At 36.7% G+C, this 22,152-nt stretch overlaps 1 protein-coding gene across 6 annotated transcripts in view; it reads left to right on the forward strand.

Annotated features, from left to right (window-relative positions):
• The window catches only part of nrxn2a (neurexin 2a), a 120,996-nt gene that overhangs the window by 91,411 nt on the left and 7,433 nt on the right, over positions 1–22,152 (forward strand). For 4 of the 6 annotated variants that reach the window (XM_044370836.1, XM_044370837.1, XM_044370839.1 and 1 more), the window contains 3 exons: positions 11,653–11,834; positions 18,750–18,921; positions 21,779–21,868. In XM_044370836.1, coding sequence (XP_044226771.1) covers positions 11,653–11,834; positions 18,750–18,921; positions 21,779–21,868 — 444 coding nt within the window. The remainder of the gene's footprint in view (positions 1–11,652; positions 11,835–18,749; positions 18,922–21,778; positions 21,869–22,152) is intronic. The other 2 variants (XM_044370840.1, XM_044370841.1) reach the window with 1 other exon arrangement.

The raw sequence follows: 22,152 nt of genomic DNA on the forward strand, positions 1-22,152 counted from the left end.
AGAGCAAGGAATCCAATTTACTGCAAACTAAATGATACAGACAGTACTTATGATTCACCAGTCATGTCCACAATGTCACGATGCACTGTGCGGACCGGATATACAGAAATTGGTTAACATTGATTGGCATAGTGTTCATTATAATACCAGGCTATATAACCATTCTAAACCTTTTAAACAAAAATCCAACTTTTACTTTAATAACAGTCCATTTCAAACCAAACAATAATTTTTTGAACATTTGCTTTAATATAACACATATGCGTGTGTGTGTTTCAAGGCTAGCCAAAGACTTCTGAAGGCCCCAGGGCTATGGCTATTTATAGGCCACCTACCCTGCTGCAATGCCTCACACTCCTCATCCTAAACACAGGTTATTGCAAGTATTGTTACAGTATACTGGTCAGAGTATATGTGGCAAGCTCTTACACACAATCTCCCCTGGTTCAAGTAATGAAAACACAATAATCTGAGTACATCTATGAAGATTCTCAGTCATTCAGGTCATAGAATAGCAAGTGAAACAGAAGGATCAGATGCAATTGGACTGATGCTTCTAGATAAAATCAGAGGCATGCAGGATGTGAAAGAAATCACAATAAATTCTTTTGTGAATGCATTTTTTTATATAAATACTGATTCACCTTTAAAATGCCACCCTTATGGCTGTAAATTGGTGTTTGGGAATTTAGCAAATCACGTTTTTTTCTGGTTTTATATGATGATTCATGCATAATTACATAAGACAACCTTTACTTGATTTAAAGGTAATTACTAATTATCATTTAAAAAAAGCCTTTATTCACTTCAGAACATCTGAAAAAAGCCCCCAGTTCACATTTCCTCATTTCCTCACATCCATTGTGTCTCAACACCTGTCTGATAGTTTGATGGAGATATAATGACAGTAACAATATATATTGTATTTGAAAATTCTACACTGATGACATTTCACTTTCTGTCTGTATTTTATTCAACTAAACATCAGATAAAGCCACAGAAAGCCCTTAACTGCCCATAAGGTTTAATTCCACATTGTACCTACTATCAAGACTGTGATCAGTCCTGATAGTAGGTAGGTATAAAAACCTGCAGCAAACCATAAGATAAGAAAATATGTTTCCACGTGCCAAACAAAATACCCTACATGAGTGCACCAGATAATAAAAGGACTATAATGAATACTAACACATTGATTTCTCATATCAAGGGAAGCCAAATCCCAACTTGAAACCTATTATATAACTAACGTGCTTACTGTCTTCTTCAGTTCATATTCCAACCCTGGAGTGCCGTGATAACTCAGAGGGTGTTTTGATTTCGTGTTACTATCCTCAACTAGTTGTGCCTTTTAACTGCTGTGTTGTTTCAAAGCAGGTATTATGCAGTGTTCTGTTGAACTAACCCCCTAACCACTTCGCCGTGAGAGAATTAGCCCATGCTATGACCCTCTCTGCCAAAGACCTTGTATGCTCTCAACTGGAATGCAAGGAGGATTGCACTGTAGCTGACCCTTCATCGTGCTCCCAACACACCCGCATGTTCAACACACTCAGTGAAAATCTGCTGCACTTCATTCTCCAGGGCCCCCATGTTGGTGTAAGAACTGTCTGGCTGTGGCAAGGCGAGGAGGGGCTAATGCTTTCAGAGAGATATCTCAAGTGCAGGGAAGGGTTTAGTCAGATCCTTTCAGTGATGATATCTTTGAGTTTGAATTTAACAGAAAGCAGGCTATCCTTCAATTAATGCATTAGTTTGAGAAAAAAAAATGTTTGTCCAGTGTCTCACTGCGGACATAATGCAATGGTTGTTTTGTTTTTTGCTACAAGGGCTGCAGAAAGGAAAGGGAAAAGAGACGGGGCATCACAGGGTTTATCAGAGAGGGCTCAATTTCCTCCAGGTCACATATTACATTACCCTGAAGGATGATAGTGAGGAAGGCCTGTACACTTACACGTACCATAACATGGTACATGTTATGGTACGTGTAAGTATATATATATATATACATATATATATATATATATATATATACACATACATATATATATATATATATACACACACACAGGCAATAAAAGCAAACACTGATATATTGTAACAGAAATTCTCCATAGAAGTCCACAGGCTGTAGTTTAGCTTTTGTTTTATTTCTGTGTCATTCCAAACATTTGGCCCATCTCTGGGCATCAAAGGACACCACTATTTTACAAAACATACATTTTCCAGTACTGCATAGGGAAGAAGGAAAAGATAAGAAACACAAACAAAATAAAAATAAAAATCCCAGATAAACTGTTCACATAAAGAAATGTTACATATCTACAGATTGTCTCGATGAAAAGCATTTTTCTCTTCTCCCAGGCTTTTTCAGATAACTGGCTAATTTATGTTTCATTTGTGAACAGCCAACTCGGTCTTTATGCATCATCCATTTATACAAAATCAATATCTATTTTTATCTTACTAAACAGATCATCCAGCACCTCATAATAAAAAGGACAGTAGAAAACGAAATGGAACTCATTTTCTATACCATTTAGACAGCACATTGGACAAACCCACTTTTCTTCTTCAACATTAACATACTGTCCATTTTCAACACTCAGAGGCAAAATATCAGCTTGGCATATAGTGATCTTTGCTTTTTAGACAAATTATATACAACATAATCCTCCATACCATATTCAGTTTTTATCATCATAAAAATACACAGTTTTTGTTTAGTCTTTATGTCATCAGCCAACTGCCCTTTGGCCTTGGCAACAGATTCTCTAAACAAACAAATGTTGAGCTTTTCATTATGTATAAAAAAATCCTCATCAGACCCAGAGTTACAGAACAATGTGCACATATCTTTAGACCAACAACCAACAATTTGTTTATCCCAGATAAATATTTGTCTCTTCATCCTAGTGTATAGAAGGGGTCAAATGCAAGAGATAAATTTTGTTTAAGTGTACACGTACAGTACTGAGAAATTACAATAAAGAAGGTGTTAATCTTAATCTTGATAATCACAAGATGTTGAAATGTTAGAAATAATGAAGTGCTGTGGAGACTGCATCTGAAAATAAAAATAACTCAACAAGGTCATAAGAAAGAAAAAAAAAGCAGCAGTTATCACTTCCTTTATGTGGTCACCAGTGGTTTAATTCTGAAGGTTATGTTTTGTTGTTTTTTTCTTCAGTATAGCCTTCAGTATGTTTGCATGTTTGTGCATTATATGGGGGATGGCAAGAGACCAGCATTGACTTGGAAAACTGCCTATATGCAATATCTTAAACAGGCACTTGACAATAGTCCACTGTGAAAATTAACAGTAAAGGACAGATGTGAGGTTTATTGCATAAAGAATAAATGGACACCAGCACAGAAACGGCGTTAATGGTGGTCTATTTAAAGCAGTATGGGCATGTTACAGAGCATCATGTTTTTTCAGTAAGGCAGAGAGAGAACATAATAGTTGGTTGCCCCTAGGCACATTGCAGCCGCGGGGCTGAAAATCTATTGGTCAAGTTAGATTGAAACAATTGAAGTATGGTAAAGTAGCGTTCGTGCATTCAGAAATGGAGCTTCTGTCGCTCGTTTCTGGCTGTGATAACAGATTAGGGAATAACAGATCAGGCTAAATGGCTATTTAACTAGTTAGTAATGTAGAATTTTCTTCTGTAACTTTGTCTTGTTATGTCGTTGTGCTAGCTAGCTACCTCAATAATTCCAAAAGTAAGTCAGGTGGCAAACAAACTTAATGCAAGCTAAGGTTTAGCTGACATTATTTAGCTAGATAGCATTTTCACAGCTAGAAAGCAAGTTAAAGTCTGAATGCCCCTCTCTTTTGGGGACAGGGTTAGGGTTCGTGCTACAATGTACATTTTGAATTATTTGCATATGGTGATCCAGAAAATGTAGAAATTCATGGCATTCATTTTGATTTGGCATGTTGTGGAGACTGGAATGGGGGGTTGCGGTGCTCATGTCCCACCCTGCTGTTTGATCCACTTTTTTGGAGGAACTTCATAACATCATCATTGTTCCCCATCCTATGAAAATGTATTAAATGTAGGAACACTTTTAAGGTAAAAGTGCACTCATCTTATCAGATAAAGTCATAAAATGGGGCTGCAACAGAAAAGTTTCTCCTATCAATAAAACCCTGTACTGTATATTGACCAGATTTGGTCAGATATTTTTAAAGAGAGAGACCAGCAAAGAATAAAATGTATAACTTGTAAACATTAAAGCAGAAGTGCTCCATCAAAAATAGAGGCTGAACTCACCAATAATGATTGTACCTGCTACATATCATAATTTCCATAAAACCTCTTCCAGTCCTCAAAGTTCAGAAAAATAATTTCTACAAATTGCTACAATTTGGTTTTCCCAGCATGCAAAACAGCCTAATGCAGCTACAGTTGTTTCCATTACAGGTGTATTTAGAGTATGAAAGCAACATAGTTGCTATTAGTAAGGTATTAATATTTTGGGATTTCAAAAATCTGACTGTCACAGTGATTGATTGTCACTGTTCTTGTCCATATTGAAAGCATAAATAAAGGTATATTGTTTTCTTGTCTTATCACTGAATCATGTACAATACAATTACAGATCACATATGGGAATGTAAGATGTACAAAACAAAAAAAATACGCAAAACATGAGTTAATTTTAGACATTTGATAAAACCTTACTTCAGAAATAATGGTTTAAAAACTGAGACTTTTTTCCCACTTAAATCTGAAAAAAATGAAGGCCACACATATAATGCCCAAGGTTTTCTATTCTGGTCTATTCTAGTCTATTCTATTTTGGTGCATTTGTGGAAAAATGTCTTTGTGACTTTTGCAATAGGAAGAGGCATTCACGCAGAATTTCAGAATTGCTTTTGAGTCGTCACATTTTCACCATGACCCAAATCATCTGAAAGCTGAGTGGAGGAAAACTTTAACATTATTATAGAAGAAAGAGGTTGTTTGAGGCACTCTGAGCTGCAGACGTTCAATTTGAGAATTGACAGCCTGGATACATCTCGCTGATTGGAGCAGAAACAGCAATTCCACCATAATACAGCTGAAGTCTGTGTGTGCCAGCTGTATGTGCAGTTATTTGAGATTTTTTACTGTGGCTTTTAATTGATCAAATGTCATCGATTTGATTGATTTGATACTTAAAGACTGTGTTCACTGTAGTAAGTGTATGATGCCACTTTCTAACTTGAACACCATATTTTAACTTGAAAACCATGTGTCCTCTCTGTCAGGCTTTAGGCTGCACTATTCATTTTTGTCATTTCACTGAGCTGTATTTAATAGACTGTGGAGGAAGTGCGCTTCAGATGCCATAAGTCAGACGAAAAATCCGAACTTAATATCTCTCCATAACTCTCCATTTCTTCAAAACAGTTTGAAGATTCATGTGAGTTTATATTCCTGATCGATCAACTCTAGTAAAGTGCCCCTGTTGCCCTGAAGTGTTCTGTCGCTGCGTATAATGCCTCCACAGCAGACTGTATACTGTACTGCACTCAGACACTTATGTCACTTTGCCCTACTGGAGGCTGGCAGGCTATTCAGAGCTGTTTATTGACTGTGAAAAAAAAACTTGTATACAAGAATACAGCCATATGTGCACTCAGGGGTGTCCATTTTTTTTTTTTTTTTTTTGAGGGGGCACAATTTCACAATGCATATATTAATGTTCACACCAAGTTCTTATCAGTAATTATCTGCTCTGGCTTCAATGTTTATGATCAGACCGTCCCCCTCAGTAACACTATATTGCATTTAATAGCAATATTGAACAAGAAAATATTTTGTTTTTCCTCAGGGGTATCTCTGGTTATCCAGCAGCACTGTTGATTATTTAACGTTAAGTAAAGAAAGCCCACATTAAGAAGAAAAAAAGAAATACTTATTCAGCTCTTGACTGCTAAAATTCTCCAGAGGTCCATCCTGTTTTGTAGGACGCATTTCAGTTCTGCAAATTTGACATAAACAATGATTCAGCTAATAGCAGAGGACAACAAGCTAACACTAATTAATTAACACTATTTAATTACTTGTGGGTTACAGTTATAATCACTGATGCTAAAGTCAATTTAAATGGGGAAATTCTGAAGCTCTCATTTACAAATTCATTCAAGTCATACTGTTTTATGGTGTGAGCTGAGATTGGTTATTAATACCTCACACTGCGGTTAACACAATCACAATTTGCAGCGACTCTATATGACTTCCACTGCTGAGTCTCTCCTGGCGTCTTTGCTTTCTAGCAAGGAAGTAGCCTAAGCAGAGGGGGTGGCACTGTGTGTAGCAGGCCAAGTCTACATACAAATATAAACATACAGAAGAGTGACTTTTGTTTATTATATTTATATATATACTATATTATTGAGGCTAATTAAAAACACTTAGGGCCAAATCTACAGCACCCTGAATTGCTTAGCATTTGCACCCGCAGTCTGCCCCATTTTAAGGTCCTATTGACAAAAGATATTGCACTAATGATATGCCGGCGCAAACACACTCATAAAGTTTTGCAGCTGAGTGCAATTCACCCTTGTTTTGCGTCTGTTTGAGTGTGCGGAGCAGTTTCCAGTGTTTCAGGCTTTTCTCCACATTTCAGCACACAGATTGGTCCATAATGAAACCTGCAGAGAGCACAAAATCCTCAAATTGTGTGTCTTCAATTAGCATTGGTGTGCACACAAAGAGCTCTCCACAATCACAAACCAACTTTCATGTATTTTGCTTCTTTTGCTTCTCTAGTATTTTGCATCTATTACATAATAATAAAACACAGATCAGCTGTTACACACAGATTTCAGGTTTATACAGAGGAATAGTTTGTAATAATAAAGCAGCTCTTATGGATGAATCCTGAGTTCCATCAGAGCTGTCAGAACATTTTTATTTTTAAGTAGCTGAAAGTCCGAGATAAGGCTACCACCCCAAACCCACTTGATACCCCCCAACGTTTGACTGAAGATTTCACCCTTAATATCATTCAATATCAATTCAATATCAGTCAAGCCTCACAAGCTTGAAGATTTGAGAAGAGAGAGAGAGAGAAAATGAATTAAGAGTGAGTGTGCGGGCAGTTAACAGCAACTATCTGAAGACGCTAATAACTCCACCCTAATTGTGTGTGGCAATTAGTGCTGGTCTTTGTGAATTAGACTGTTTTTGCGACAAGGCTTATTTGCATAGATAGGGGCCAATTTTGCACCAAATGTATGAATATTATCTAATTTACATACATGCAAATGGCAGAGCTGCACCGTGATGCTATTTGTTTTGTAGCGCAGTTTGCAGTGCATTTCACCCTTTGTGGGTGCTTTATGAATTACACGCTGTCTTTTTGTCTCATTTGCAGATGTTTAGAGGCACAATCCTTTTGTGGATTTGGCCTTTTTTGTGAAAATAGATTTGAACAATTTCTAAAGCCATCCAATCTCAAATATTCGAGTCACCTCAAGTTCAATGGACATGACACTTCTGGGTGTGCGTACTCTGCCAGTGGGATTCATAATAACCAGAAATGGTTTTAAGAGTATGAGTAATTTGCTGTTTGTGCCTCGTCTTTGTTTTTATCGTGTTAAAGTGATGGTAGTTGTCTTTTGTATGGTTCATGATTATTTTTTCAGCCTCTTATTCAAAAATCACGATTAATAATATCATGGGAGGGACTACTCACTCACTCAGGCCACAGGAATTCTCCATTTCTTTACAAACAGCAGGCTGGGGGGGGTGCATTTAAACCTTTTCATATCTTAACTGTTATGTGTGATGCAAATTATCCCCAGTGTTTTAGTGTACTTTGCGAGTCCTTTGAGCATGTAACCTCGTCTCTTGCGTATTCAGCTGGCTGAGAGCACAAAAGAAAAGGACAGGATGTGTTGAGTGGGTATTATGCATCTTGGTGCAAACAAACAGTCCATGATGTTGCATTTGTTGTGCAGATATCCATTAAGACGTGACAGAAAATCAAGGCTGCTTTATATGAATCTGGGAGCATCAGTGACATTATTGCAATGCCTGTAAAAAGCTACAAAAGCACTGTATGATTCTGCTGACCTCTGTAATGTATGACACCAACAAAAGGGTTTTAATATACTTACAATTAAACTTTTATAGAGAAAATCATCTATCACAATACCTATATAATATTCAAGAATAATACAGCACCAGGAGCATTTCAGTGCCTGTGTACAGTATAATTAATTATCAAGGTTCCCTACTAATAATGATGTGATATACAGCACACATTTTGCAGTAGAGAATCTCCAAGGGAGCCCTATTATTCAAGCACAGATGTATTGTACAGCCATGAGACAAGAGAAGAGAGAGAGAGAGAGAGAAGAGCCGCTTCAAGGGAGAGGAGTGCGACGTTTACAGTAATAATCTTAACAGGAGTGATTTACTGCGTGCTTTATTTGATGCAGGTCTACCGCAGACTACGAAGAAGAGATTGGAGGAGACAGAACAGAGAGGCGCAGCGGAGTAATGAAATGCTTTACGTGTAAAGTTATGATTAATGCAGGAGTTAAGGCATCTGTGTGTACAACAGATGCTCCCACGTGTTTCTGCAGGTGTGTTAGGATTTCATATTTTATGGCGCACATTACAGGAACTCATGTTACTCCCGATTCTCCCTCTAATTTTCTATGTCTCTACACAAAACACTACAGTTTCAGTGTTCAGTAGCTGTTGTGAGTTTCCTTGATAAGGGGAAGCATTTGTTTTAACATAGGAAGACATCGTTTCCTCAACAGTGTGTTACATCATTTAAATAATATATGAAATACATGGTTTCACAAGTGAAATGTGCCTATATGTGAATTTATCACGTGTAAAATGTGTTTTAGATGTGATGTTACATATGAAATGACTGTTTTCACATGAGAATATCTGAAAATCATATGTGCAACGGTGTGTTTCACATGTTATGAATTCATGTGTGCTTTTTTGTAAGCTGTTAGTTTGGTCATGGTCATGGTCACTTTTTCTAATAGCAACCCTTACTCACCATATTACTGAATGTATTGTGTGTAATGATCTACCAAGTTTTTAGGGATCCCAAATTGGGTACAAAAACAGCCTGGGGTTTGAGTGTCCTGAGTGTCCTTTGAAATTGTTATATTGGGCAGGGAAATTTGAAATGAGACCAGATGTGAAATGGGGTCTCAGAATATGGTGAATGACCACAACATGGCTTTGCCTGCTTGTTTGTTTGGTTTCAAAATAGCAAACAAAGTGAGAAATCATGTAGGGTTGTATGTCATAATGCAATGCAACAAATACCACCAATGTGAAGCTTTGAATGTTTGATTTTTGTTGAGATTGTTGTAGTTTGTTGTTTTATTGGAATGGATTTTATTATTTTGGAACATACATTAACAAAAAAATTAATAGTAATTGTTGCAAGGCTGTTTTATTGGAATGTATGCAATTGTTCGTGGATTCATGATGTTGTGTCCAAGCCTTATAGTTAGTCCTTTCTCAGAAGTATGAAAGTAAGTAAGCAAGTAAATTGAAAAATAATTCCAAAAAATCCATTAGACATTGTATAAAACACAGAGATCTTTACACATAATTCCCTCAAACAGAAAGAAAAGTGCTTTTATTGAGCAGAAAAGAGGTCAGACTGAGAGGCCAGATGTAGATAACTTTCACTCAAAGGAAGAAACCAATAAAGCCCACTCACTGAGACTCCTTGATGTAACTAATGTCACCGACTCACATTTGACTGCAAATCCCAGACATTAATTAAGATTAGCTCAGTAAGAAATAATATGGTTTGAAACAAACCCCTATCAGAGAACCTGGCCTTTAATTAAATGCAAAGTCAGTACAAGGTGTTTTCAAGCCTTTGGAGTGAGTGTTTAATGTTAAGAAAGCGTTCGACTAGCAGTTAGTTCCATCAATAAGAAACCTTTGTTGTGAGAGCCCATTACATCCAGCAGAAGAGTACTTAAGTCCTCTTACTCGGTTGAAATTGAAGCTACAATTTTGTCTCAAGAGTTTCTCTATGCTTCACTTAAGGGGTTCGGATATTGAAAAATATCAGTTGTAAAAACAACTGAAACACTTACATTTCAGGTGTTACAACAAGCACTAACATGTATTTCTGGTGTACTATAAAGGTCATTTCTGCTGTACCTTGTTTTATAATGACTACGTATCTAACACACACACACACACACACAATTGCGCAGCAATGTGTTCATCTGAGGACTGCAGTATCTGTCTCGATTTGCCTTCAACACCTGAAATCCTAACTGTCCTAAAAGAATAATCTCCTCCTGAGAAGAGTGATTTAAATTTGATTCAAATTTTCATGAAAAAAAATCTATTATAGCTCTGTTTTCCTATGCAAATGTGTATTTAATTAACAATCTGAGGTGTCTTGGAGGTTAAGAATACATCATATCATCAAGTGCTGCCTGATTTACAAGCAGATCAGCAAATGGATTTAAGCTCAAGACTACATGAATTTTCTCAGGTATCTCAGCTGCAAGACATGTAAATGATAAATTAACAAAAAAAATATGCATCATTCATCTTAAGGAGACAGGAATCCTTAAGCGGAATAACTTGCATGATAAAAGTTTAAGCAGACATTATTGCTTTGCCACGCATCTGCTAGATACTGTATGAGCAGGTGGATGAATATTTATCAGTGCTTAATCAATGCTTTTTAAACAGCCACTTCACATAAATCACTTAGTGTTTCATATTTCATCAGAAGGTCTTTTAAAAAAGCAAACAATATCCATTAAAAAATCAAAAAGTATTTGCAAATAAGAACCCAGACAACTATCTATACTGTATCAGCAACAATGTAAGTACAGGGTCAAAACCATAAATTTGGCACCCTCATAAATTGCAAAGCACATACACTAAATTGCTTGATAAGTGCTGTAATTACTGTAGATGGTGTTTGATGAAGAGATGAAGTACTGCAAGTGAGATGATGAGACCAGGCAAATGATAATGACAGTAAATGATACAGTGCCTTGTTATTAGAGAAGCATTGGATAATATACAAAAAAAGGAATACAGCACATATGTAAAGTTGCAGATATAATCTATATTTCCCATCCTTGATTCCATCTTTGTCTGATTTCAGTGAATTAATTGTGTGGCAAAGCTCATTTTTTTGATGTCCATAGTGTTGGACCAACAAGACCTGCCTCAGTATTAACAGTCATGTGGTTTTAGAGCCATGTGGGATCATAAAAATTAAAGATGCTGCTGTGAAGCTCTTCTGTTGCCATTAGTTTATGTCTGTGAATGTAAAGCTTCATCATACTGATTTAAAGAGTGAAGCAGACCTCTTTAACAAATCTCTCTTTCTTTATTCCTGGTTTGTGCTTTTCTGACTGCTGTACAATTTTGAAAAATGAAAGATTGAGTGTCTCAAATCTAAATCTCATCTCCATACAGGTGATGGTGCTTCAAGAAGAAAATTGAATAATGTTTGAATAGTCGTCCTTGAACAAAAGCAGCTGTATCTCAAGCTGAAAACTAGAAAACATCGACCAATTGTGTTTCATAAATCAATACTACCTATTCACTGCTCCGAAAGCACTCTTTGTTGTCTCTGAGTACTATCATCTCCTCATCTTTCTCTTTCTGTCTCTGTTCCCAGCTGGAACCACATATATCTTCGGGAAAGGAGGTGCTCTCATCACATTCACCTGGGCCCCCAACGAGCGGCCGAGCACCCGAGCCGACCGTTTAGCCGTGGGCTTCAGCAGTCAGCAGAAGGATGCCATCTTGGTGCGAGTGGAGAGCACCCATGGGCTCGGAGACTATCTACAGCTGCACATAGTAAGGATGGGAAGCAAATTTGAGGATTTAAGCATACACATGAACATTAATATTAGAATGTCAGATATTTTTTTCTAGATGCTTTGGTTTATTCCAGATTTATCAATAAGAAATCCTCTATAGATGTCCCCAAAATCAGGTTTCTAGTATTTGAGAGCAAACATCATTCTCCTATGGAAAAAGGCACAAATTACCCTTAATATCAACTATATGGACACTCATAATCAGTCCTGTTGTACTGTCTAATGCATTAGTCTGTGAAAGTAGAAGCAATACAATTAGGATTATAAATGCATGTAAAAAAACAAAAAAAAAACACAAAATCCGTTCCTTCTGAAAATCAGGACAATGTGAAGTGGGCAGATAACTGGAACACTGGAAATGAGTCCACTCTGTCTGCAAACACAAGATAACAAACTTTTAGATTATTTGCCGCAATTATCTCTATAATGTCGGAGGAAATCAGTGAGCAACATTAATGAGTAATATTTTCCAGTGTTTGGATGTAAGCAGCCAGTGATTTGCATTCAAACTTTATTTTTAAGTCGGTGGGAGAAAAAGAGCACAAAATCAAGAGGAGATACATTTGTTTAGGTGATATTCACACAGCACTGTTGTGCAAGTAAATTAGATGTCATGCAAGCATTTACAGCAGCAATTATGTAAATGTTATGTCCCTGAAAAGGGCGAGAAAAGATCACAACAATAGCAGTGAGTTTTATCAAGAATGGAGAAAATATCATAATTTCTTCCCAGATATGTTGATGCAGGTGTGAGCAAACAATCTCATATTAGGCTTGTTAGTAGAGTATTGATGCTACAATCTTAAATAAAGAAAATTGATATAAATAAACCTCTCATGCTCATACGGTCTATTAAGGTTTGAAATTGATTGTTTCATTATTCTAATTTCGCCCACAAGATATCAGGCAGATTTTGTCACAGCTTGAATGAATCACTGATTCATGGCACGTGAGTCCAAATTTTGAGATCAAATAGAAACAAATAAATTATGACCACAAGAAGGAGATACAATAGAACACAAGACGAGTAAACTGAGAGATGTTTTCTGGTGATAAACACACGTGTGTCTGTCGGTGGAACCAAGTGACTCCTCAGCAGCTGCCAGCAACTGTGTCTTTTCTGGAGGGAAATCAGCCTTTTTAGCATGTAGCCACAAGACAGATGTGCTATGATGAAAACCAGAGGGGAGATCTGTCAAACGTCTGCGAGTGGTGTAATAATTAAAATCACACCTGTTGTCAAAGCACAGGATGAAAATCACAACTGGAGTTTATCTCTTATTTATTAGATGATTTTTTTGTTGTTGTTCTCAAAAAGAGAACTTTTTTTTTTAAAGCATCCTTCATTTTTCTGAAGCTGCTCCAGTTATTAAAAATAGGACAGTATTTCATCAGGGCTGATCTTGAATTTTCTTCATAAGATCCATAAATGATTTCCGATGCTGAACTTGTTTAAAACCTCTTCATTGACTTCTCCAAATATATTTTAGGTAAATGTACAAAGATCTTTTTTTTCAGGCATTACAGTAAAACGTGTGTAAAGCGTGAAGAGATAAACATTCATCTTATTGTAAAAAAAATATATATGCACACACTAAAGACAGCTCAAAAATGTATATTTTTTTAAACATCCTTTGATCATTCACCCCATTATTTTCCATGGCATGTTGCCAGTTGCTGTTAATACTGTGATAGTTCAGTCTTGTTCTAAGGTGTACGATGTGAGTTAATTTTAATGAATGAAAGGTGACATCACATTCATTGCATTTATCATTTAAAGTGTCTTTCAGTCCACTGCAAATCTTAAAATTAACTGATATTCTGTTCATTCAAGTCAGGTCAAGTCAATTTTATTTGTACAGCCCAATATCACAAATCTCAAATTTGCATCAGGGGGCTTTACAGTATGAACAGCAGTATAACATCTTATACCCTTAGACCCTCGATTGAAATAAGGAAAAACTCCCTACAAAAAAAAAATCTTTAACAGGGAAAAAAAATGTAAGAAACCTCAGGAAGAGCAATAGAGGAGGGATCCCTCTCCCTGGACAGACAGACATGTAATAGATGTTGAGTGTACAGCATTGTGTTCACAATTTCACGCTGATGTTCTGTGTTTCTTAATCATGGCCTAAAAGAGGGAAGATAGTAGTTTCATACTCAGGACATTAATATCCAAAAATAGTTTTGAGACTGAAAGCTGAAACATATTGTGTAACATCTAACAAAAGTGTTTGTGTTACAACATGATGTGCCAGTTTCTACAGTTAATTGCCATAACACCATTTGACTGCTGTGCCTATTAGTTACTCAACATGTTTGGTGCTGCAAATCCTCTCCTGGATGTTTTTTTTTTTTTTTCAAACTGTCTCATTTAAATTGTATTTCCATTTTTGAAAGTGTGAAACTGACCTTGCCAGCCTCAGACTGTTGCTAATAAATGCAGAGGCTGCTGCTTGTATGCAAAGCCAGTTGAAAAGATTTTTTCTAACATCTGCCAAGTCCTTGCACCCTGACTGATTGCTTACTTTGACACCTTATTTCGGCTCGGCAGTGGGGGATCAAAAAGAGTTAAGAGGGTGTCGAGGTTGTCTTTTTTTGGTATCTCTAACTACACATTATGATATCACACCTTCCTGTTTTTTTCCTGAGACCTAAGTTGTAATTTATTTATGCATATTAATAATGACACCTTTTTTTCCACATTTGATGTCCTTTCTCTGCGCATCCATTGAAGAAGAGGAAAACTCAGAAAACTAGGTGAAGACAGAGAGTAGCAGTACACTTATCAAAATAACACTGGCCACCAGGGAGGGTTGAAAATAGTAAAAGAAACAGGTGATATATGAGTTTGATTTGCTGCAGGGATTTGGTGCCTTAGAACAGAATTCAATTCTTATAATCTTCCTCAGACATCAAGCTTTCTATTCAAAACTACAATATGATGAATAATCATAGCAGATCTTCATGAAAGGGTGTAAATCAGGCAATGAAGGGGTCAATACTCTTCCTTAAGAATAAATGTGGGCGCCTGATATGAGAAGAGCACTTTCTTTGCGTTTTAAATACTCTTGATTAATAGACAAGACTATTAAAGCAAAGAGATTAAATGTGACTGCCAATAGATTTCCATCCACTGATAATTTAGAAAAGAATAAGTCTTTACAGCTCTGATTGTCAGTGCTTACAATGTGTCATTAAAACAGCAATTTTGAATTACAGATAACCCCATACGCAACAAAATAAACATTACTAAGTGAGCGCACGTCGGACAGAAGACTGCAGCGTTAAAATGGTCAAGGAAACCATCACTTTGAGGATGGCACATGTAAGCTTCAAAGACAAAGAAATAAACCATTACCATATTCACTAGAGAGTATATGAGAGAGGCTAATGCTACTTTGCATGGTTATATTTTTAATGAGCGACTAAAGGATAAAACAGAAGATGCATTGCGTAAGATGAAGACAATTAGGAGTGTAGAAGATGCAATTTTACAGTATAACAGGTGAAGATGTGAAGTTTAACAGTAACCTGGTGGACTGTGGTTGATTCCATAAGTTGATTTCTTGTGCATTTTGTTAATGCAGAAGAAGAGTCTCAAGCAATTTGGCTCCTAACATTGTTATCTGAATGGGGAATTCTTTCTTAATGCCTCATTTATATATGTGGGGACCGAAACACAAAACTCACTAGGCTGTCTGTATGTGCTCCAGACAAATTTGTGTTCTTCATTTCAAATTTGTGATGGAAAGTTAGATATAAATCTGATGATGTGTGCTTCGGTTGCTTAATATTGTATATAAAAGATAACTAGAGTGTAATGTTCACTTTAAATGCAATCAGCGCTTGTTCACACAGACTGTGCAGCCAAAACACATTTTATAGCAATAACTCAATATTTTCAGATATAACTCGTTTTAGAGAAAATAATGCCTTTGATCATTTAGGAAATGTGTAACAGTTCAAAGGAATTAGAAAACAGCATTCATTTTCATTCATGGTGCATGATTTATAATGATCTGTCATTTCAATCCAGTAATCTCCTGTATGAAGAAAGGAAAAGTGTCTTGTTTCACAGCTGGGATTAGAAAAAACATTTTACTATTGTTTTTATTTACAAGGTTCTTTTTATGTTAGCAATACATACATTATCACTATGCTGAGTGTGATAAGGAGGGGAGTTACTTTATAATTCGTTTAGGAAAAGGAAAGATAAGTCGTCTGTGTTTCCCACACTATCATTGCAAGCTCCCACCTTGCTTAGAGGAGAAGTAAAGATATCCAGTAAAGAGAAACACAGCTGATCTGTCCACTTTATGCTCTGTTTAAAAATATATCAGTGTGTCATAGAATTGTCAATGTCCTCTTCTTACTCATCTCATCACAGATCAGCCCTTATAATAATACCCCACTCTTACTGTAATCAGTTCTTTTCAGCTAATATGAAGTAGAGTGGTCTGCAACTGAGATGAGAGTTGAGATTCCACACTTAAAACTCCAGTGGGAACAGAGAATACTCCAAGGAAATGCTTCCTCCAGCAGAGCTGATGTTCTTGTCAAAACAGCTGGGTGTGAGACTGCGTAGCTTTTCATGAGGATCTGTCTGAGTAGCTTTATACCCAAACACACAGGCGTTAAGTAGCCTCTTGCAAAAAAGAAAAAAAAATGAAGTGGAAAAGCCAAGTTTTAACTAGAATGTAGCAGTTTTGCTTTGCCATCTGTCAAAAGGTGCTTTGGGACTGTTTTGTAATCATGCTCTACGACTACAAAATAGAGGCGACGCTTTTGCTGAAGCCTTTGGAGACTGTTCTGGCCTTGGAGATGTTAATTGTTGTCCAGGACATGGACTGAATTTGACCTGAGTTGCCTAATGAATACTCAGGGGGTCACTTCTTGGGAAGAGTAATTAAACCTTGAACACCAAATAGCTCTGCATGTTAAGAATACAAGTAGACCGGATATTTCTTACAAACAATATAAGGAATATAAATAATGTATATATAAAAGATGATAATGTGGTTTCTTTTGTATCTTAAAATGTGACCTGGGAGTTGTTTCACAGCACATTATGAAACCTTGCTGACTCCCACTAATCTATAGCAACATTGACTTTAATGAACTCACATATTCATAAAGTGAGTAACTGTGAGTGGTTAGACATTTGTCATAAAGGGCTTTCATCTTCTTTTCGACATTTTTGAATTTGATTATCCAGCTGTAGTTCCTGTGTCATAAGTTGGTCAGACATAGCTGCTTCTTCATGGTTTCAGGACAACTTCTAGTGATTGCAGAACTCAGAAAGAGAACAATCTATAGAGCCATCTCAAAGAGCTATAGACCCCCTGCTGACCTGCAATGTGAAGAGAGATAGAGCTCCTTCATATAAAATAAGTTAGAAGTTAATTTCTCAGGCTTTAAATATTATTAATGGGATGTTCAAGGTCTCTGAAGACACTTAACATTTCTGTATTTAACACCAACCGTGTCAGCATGAATAATTATTTCAAATTCAGAAGGTTTCTAGAAGGATTTTACATATAATTACAGAGTGAGAGCAAAGCTCTGAGACAGGTTTTGAATCACACAATAGAAGCCACCATCATGGCAAGAAAAGACGTATTTCTGTCTTCATATATGAATTTCTGATCTTTCAGTCAGCAATACAATACTTGAAGTATGGTGAAAGGGAACGATCACTTATATTAAATTGCATATATCAAGGAATATATAAGAAGAAATTCGTCCTTCAGTCAGTACAGTTATTACAGTAAAGCCTGGAAATCCAAATGCAATGCAAGACCCAGTGTTGAAGATATTTACATCTTGCCTGCAAGGCCAGTAAATATTGTGCACATCATGTGCCATGCATGACCTGCAGGATTTCATTTCAATAAAACACAACCCCCAAACACCAACCAATTTCACTGTTTACTTCCTCACTGGTTGAAGGTGTTATATAGTGCAAGCAGCTGCTGAATAAAACCCTGCAGACTTGATAGTGCGCAACTGAGTGACAGATGATATTGGGGTAAACTACACAGCCTAAAAGTTACTTATTATAATTATTAGATAATGTAATGAGGATTTACCCGCCTGTACAACATGCTATTGTGCATGTTAGACATACTATACAACAGACATTAATTTCATGATCACTTGACTGCCTGTTGAATGAGTTCCAAAAATATGCACTGTTATTTGGTTCGCCGACATTTACTATTATATACTTAATGCTGAAATGTGTCCTGTTTTATACTATGATTACTGATTATCCAGCTGCATTGTGATTTTTTATGTCATTTGTATTTTCATCATAGTTAGTCAGCACTACAGTAGTCAGCAGAGTTAAAGTGTAATGTCGTGCTCCTGCAGATTTGTGTGCTGTTTCTCGCAGTGTCTCTTAAAAACACATTAGCATTTTGACCTTGTGTTGCATTCAGAGAGACTGCAAGGCAGTGAATGTGCAAAGGCCAGACAGGCAAAGAGATCCAGCACAGTTTGTTTCCAATGTTTCTTATTAGTGCCACCCAAAGGCTGGCTTGGGAAGCAGATTTGACCTTTGAGGAAGGTTGGCAGGAGCAGGGAGAGGCTGACAGGGAGAGAAGCTAGTGAACCAAAAGAGAAACAGCAGGATTCTGTCAAGAGTGATCCACATCAGGAAACCTGAGCCGGCTGTTGAGGGGGAATGGTGTTGAACCCTAAAGAAAGAACTAAACATACTGCCCGTGTCACAAAAGATCTGCTTTTACTGCTTAAGCAAGGTTTCTGTCTCGACAACCCTGAGGTAGCCAAAGGATTCCTCATACACGAACAATATAGTCTGCTCTTTATGAGTGAATATCACATAGAAATGAATGTGTCACAGTCATTCTTTGTTTTTCACCTGCAGGATCAAGGAAAAATTGGTGTTATCTTCAATGTGGGAACAGATGACATCACCATCGATGAGCCTGCTGTCATAGTAAATGACGGCAAGTACCATGTTGTGCGCTTCACACGCAGCGGTGGCAATGCCACTCTCCAGGTGGACAACCATCCAGTCATTGAGCGTTACCCTCCAGGTAAGACTAATGGGAGGAACGACATGGTTATATGATAGATAGAGAGACAGCATGGAGCATCTGGACTAGAGAGAGAGGACTGCATGTCTGCCTATAAAACATAAATGTTCAAATGAGCAGGTGTGAAATGTACTGTTTGCAAAAAAAAAAAAGAAAGACTGGCAATTTGCCCAGTGGCTTATTATAATTCAGCTCTCCCATAGCTATTCCATCACTCTATAGGCCATCTATTAAGTTGCCAAACACATACAACTGAAAACTGCCATATTGCATAAACAATCTAATAATCTGAAATTGATACATTTGCCTCAAACTGTCGTGCTATCTAGCAGTGAAAGAATTTTCATCAGCCGCTGTCATTTTTGCAGCCAGTTTGGCAAAAAGGTGAGGAAGCCTGTAGCAGATGAGAAAAACATCCTCACTTAACAGTAAATTCAGCTTTTTTTTCTCACCTTTCCTCTAAAATTGGCTTTTTGTAAGTTTGTTAAGACATACAGTATGTGGTTCAAGTGAGTCTAATACAATATTTATTTGTGGATAATCTACCAACCTCTGGTCCAGGTCTAAAGAGACATGTACTGACTAACCAGTTTGTCATCTAATATGTTGCTATTAGACGATAAATCAAGGATAAATTCTTGTTGGCATGAACAATACTGTTGTTATCGTGCTTTGGTTTTGATTCACTTGTCCCCTGGTGATCACTAACACTTGAAAATGTCACATTTACACAAACAGATTGATATAATTAACAACATTAGAAATATTTGTTTATGGCTCATAGCCTTTAGCAATTTCAAATACATTCATGTTGTGACCAGATCTGCATAGGCACAAAGGCAAAACGAAGTATCTACAAACACACAAAGAGAAGATACAACTTGCAGAAAGTCCGTCAGTATTGAGACACACATTTTCCGAAAGGTTCAAGGCTTACCCACAGTATATATATACGTACTTAATATACACAAGACCATAAATAAAAAATAAAACAAACATACATAATGTGATCACCACCGGCTGTGCTTTAACCTGTTCTGAACCAATCCACCAATTTACCTTATTCAGAACAGGTGCACCAGCTGGCATAGCGGGAGGAAACCAAGTCCCCTCTCTGCCTCCAGCTGGTGCTCTAAGCACACACACACACATACCACAGTTGTACATAAATCAAAATTGAGTAATAGTGGAGGCCGTGCATGTGTGCACACTTTGTCAGCTCCCATTCAGTAATCAGCAGTTTTTGAAACATCTCTAATGTTAAATGAGTAAAGCAAACATAAATCATAAATAACTGTAATTTTGCAGTAAAGGGAGCATACAGGCTTACGTGACAGTTAAGAGAAAAAGGAAACATAATTGATCTTTTTATGCTTTAAATGGATATGAAACAACACGAAGTGAGGAGCAATACAACGTCTTCTAACATCCGTGGGCAAAAATACAAAGGCACTGTCTGCAGCTCTCCGGAGGCTCAATGAATATTCAGCTTTACTTATTTCCAAATCTGCTTTGTGTATATTTAAGCTTACAGTAAAGACATAGTCTAAGTAAGCTTCACTGTAACTGTCATGCACCATCATGTACTGTGCCTCCTTTTCCATGTTGCTCTGTAATCCTGATCCTTTTCATACATTCATTATTATCCCATGTCCAACAACACAGCTGACTTTGACTTAATACTTATTTATTTGTATCTATTTATTTACATTTTATTCGTAGTTGCAGAGTTGAGCATATTTTCAGATAACCTGTCATTAATAAACACCAAATGGAACAAGATGCCCAACACATCTAGTAATTTATAACTAATGTCAACAAGAATTTACTAGTTACTAAGTCAGAACCTTGTGGCTCATGATTGTGAGAAATTCTTCAGTGCTAGATCAGTACTAGACTGAATGAAGAGTATTTATGGTATTAACATTGATTGGGATCTCCTATTGTCCAGAAACTTGGCATTTCATGTTCTTAAACTTTTGATCATATATTTCCTGTAGTTATTTTCATTTGAATAGTTACTCTTTTATCGTTGCATGTGTTAAATAGAGAGCTGAAGTCCTGCCCCACTTGAGAGCAGCTTCTGTCCTATTAGCCTTAATTCCACAATGTAGTTAAGCTTTTCTTTTAGAGATATCTCCAAAATCAGAAATGATGTATTGTGTAATCAAATTCTAGATGTTTATTCACTACTGGACTTGTTAATGAAGTCTGAAAGTCTTGTACAAAGACATACTATAAAAACAACTACAGCTCCCATGAGTCTTTGATGCAGACACGCTATCAATATCTCACAGGAGCTGCTGTAAAAACACATTTTATATCATACAATACATTATACATTAAAAAATATATTGTGGAACTTCAATAGGGCAAGATTTCAGCTCTCTATAATGACTCCAGTCAGTTTGAAAGGCTAATGTCTGTTTCTGCTTTAACTACAGAATATGTATGACTGTCTAAATGTGACAACCGTTTTCCTGATTGTCTTTGTTCAAGTGGCAGATTTTTGTCATGTTTACCTGAATTAACCTCTTTTTTATACAGTACATAAAACAATTTTTCATTTTACTGTAATTGCTTTTTACTGAAGATTAAGCTTTGCTTAAAAATAGTTAAATAACACTAACTAGTGTAGCACATTATAAATAGCCTAAACATTACTCTAATTAGCATTAACACTGTTACTCTTAATAACTAGATAACACTAAGTAAAGCTCAAGTTTCTTTTAACTCACAGATGGGTTAAAATTGATAACTTGTTAAACCTGTTAGCTATTATAACACTGTTTCTAACCCTGTGATCTTTCAGCTTGCAGACTTTAACCTTTAATCTGTCTCTCCAAATTCTTTGAAGGACACTATGATAATGAACGACTGGCTATTGCTAGACAAAGAATCCCGTACAGACTTGGTCGGGTAGTTGACGAGTGGCTACTCGATAAAGGTAAAAATTAATTGATTAATTAATGAATCCTTGAAATAACTACTAAATAACCTTTCCCCCATGAGCGATGCAGTGCCAGAAGACAAGGGTGACAAGGATCAAGTGCTGTTACCCAGATGTATACCTCCAATTTAATTGGACTTCATATTGGCTATGAATTTTGATGACCACAAAGTGCCCTCCAAAACAAGTGTCATAAAATTCAAAGCAATAGGGGTATAGCATACTTGCCATTTATTCTTTGTCACCCTTGCACCTTGTGGAAAAGCTGCACCCTTAACAAA

The sequence above is a fragment of the Thunnus albacares genome, chromosome 13, assembly GCF_914725855.1.
Source record: "Thunnus albacares chromosome 13, fThuAlb1.1, whole genome shotgun sequence".
Lineage (NCBI taxonomy): Eukaryota > Metazoa > Chordata > Actinopteri > Scombriformes > Scombridae > Thunnus > Thunnus albacares.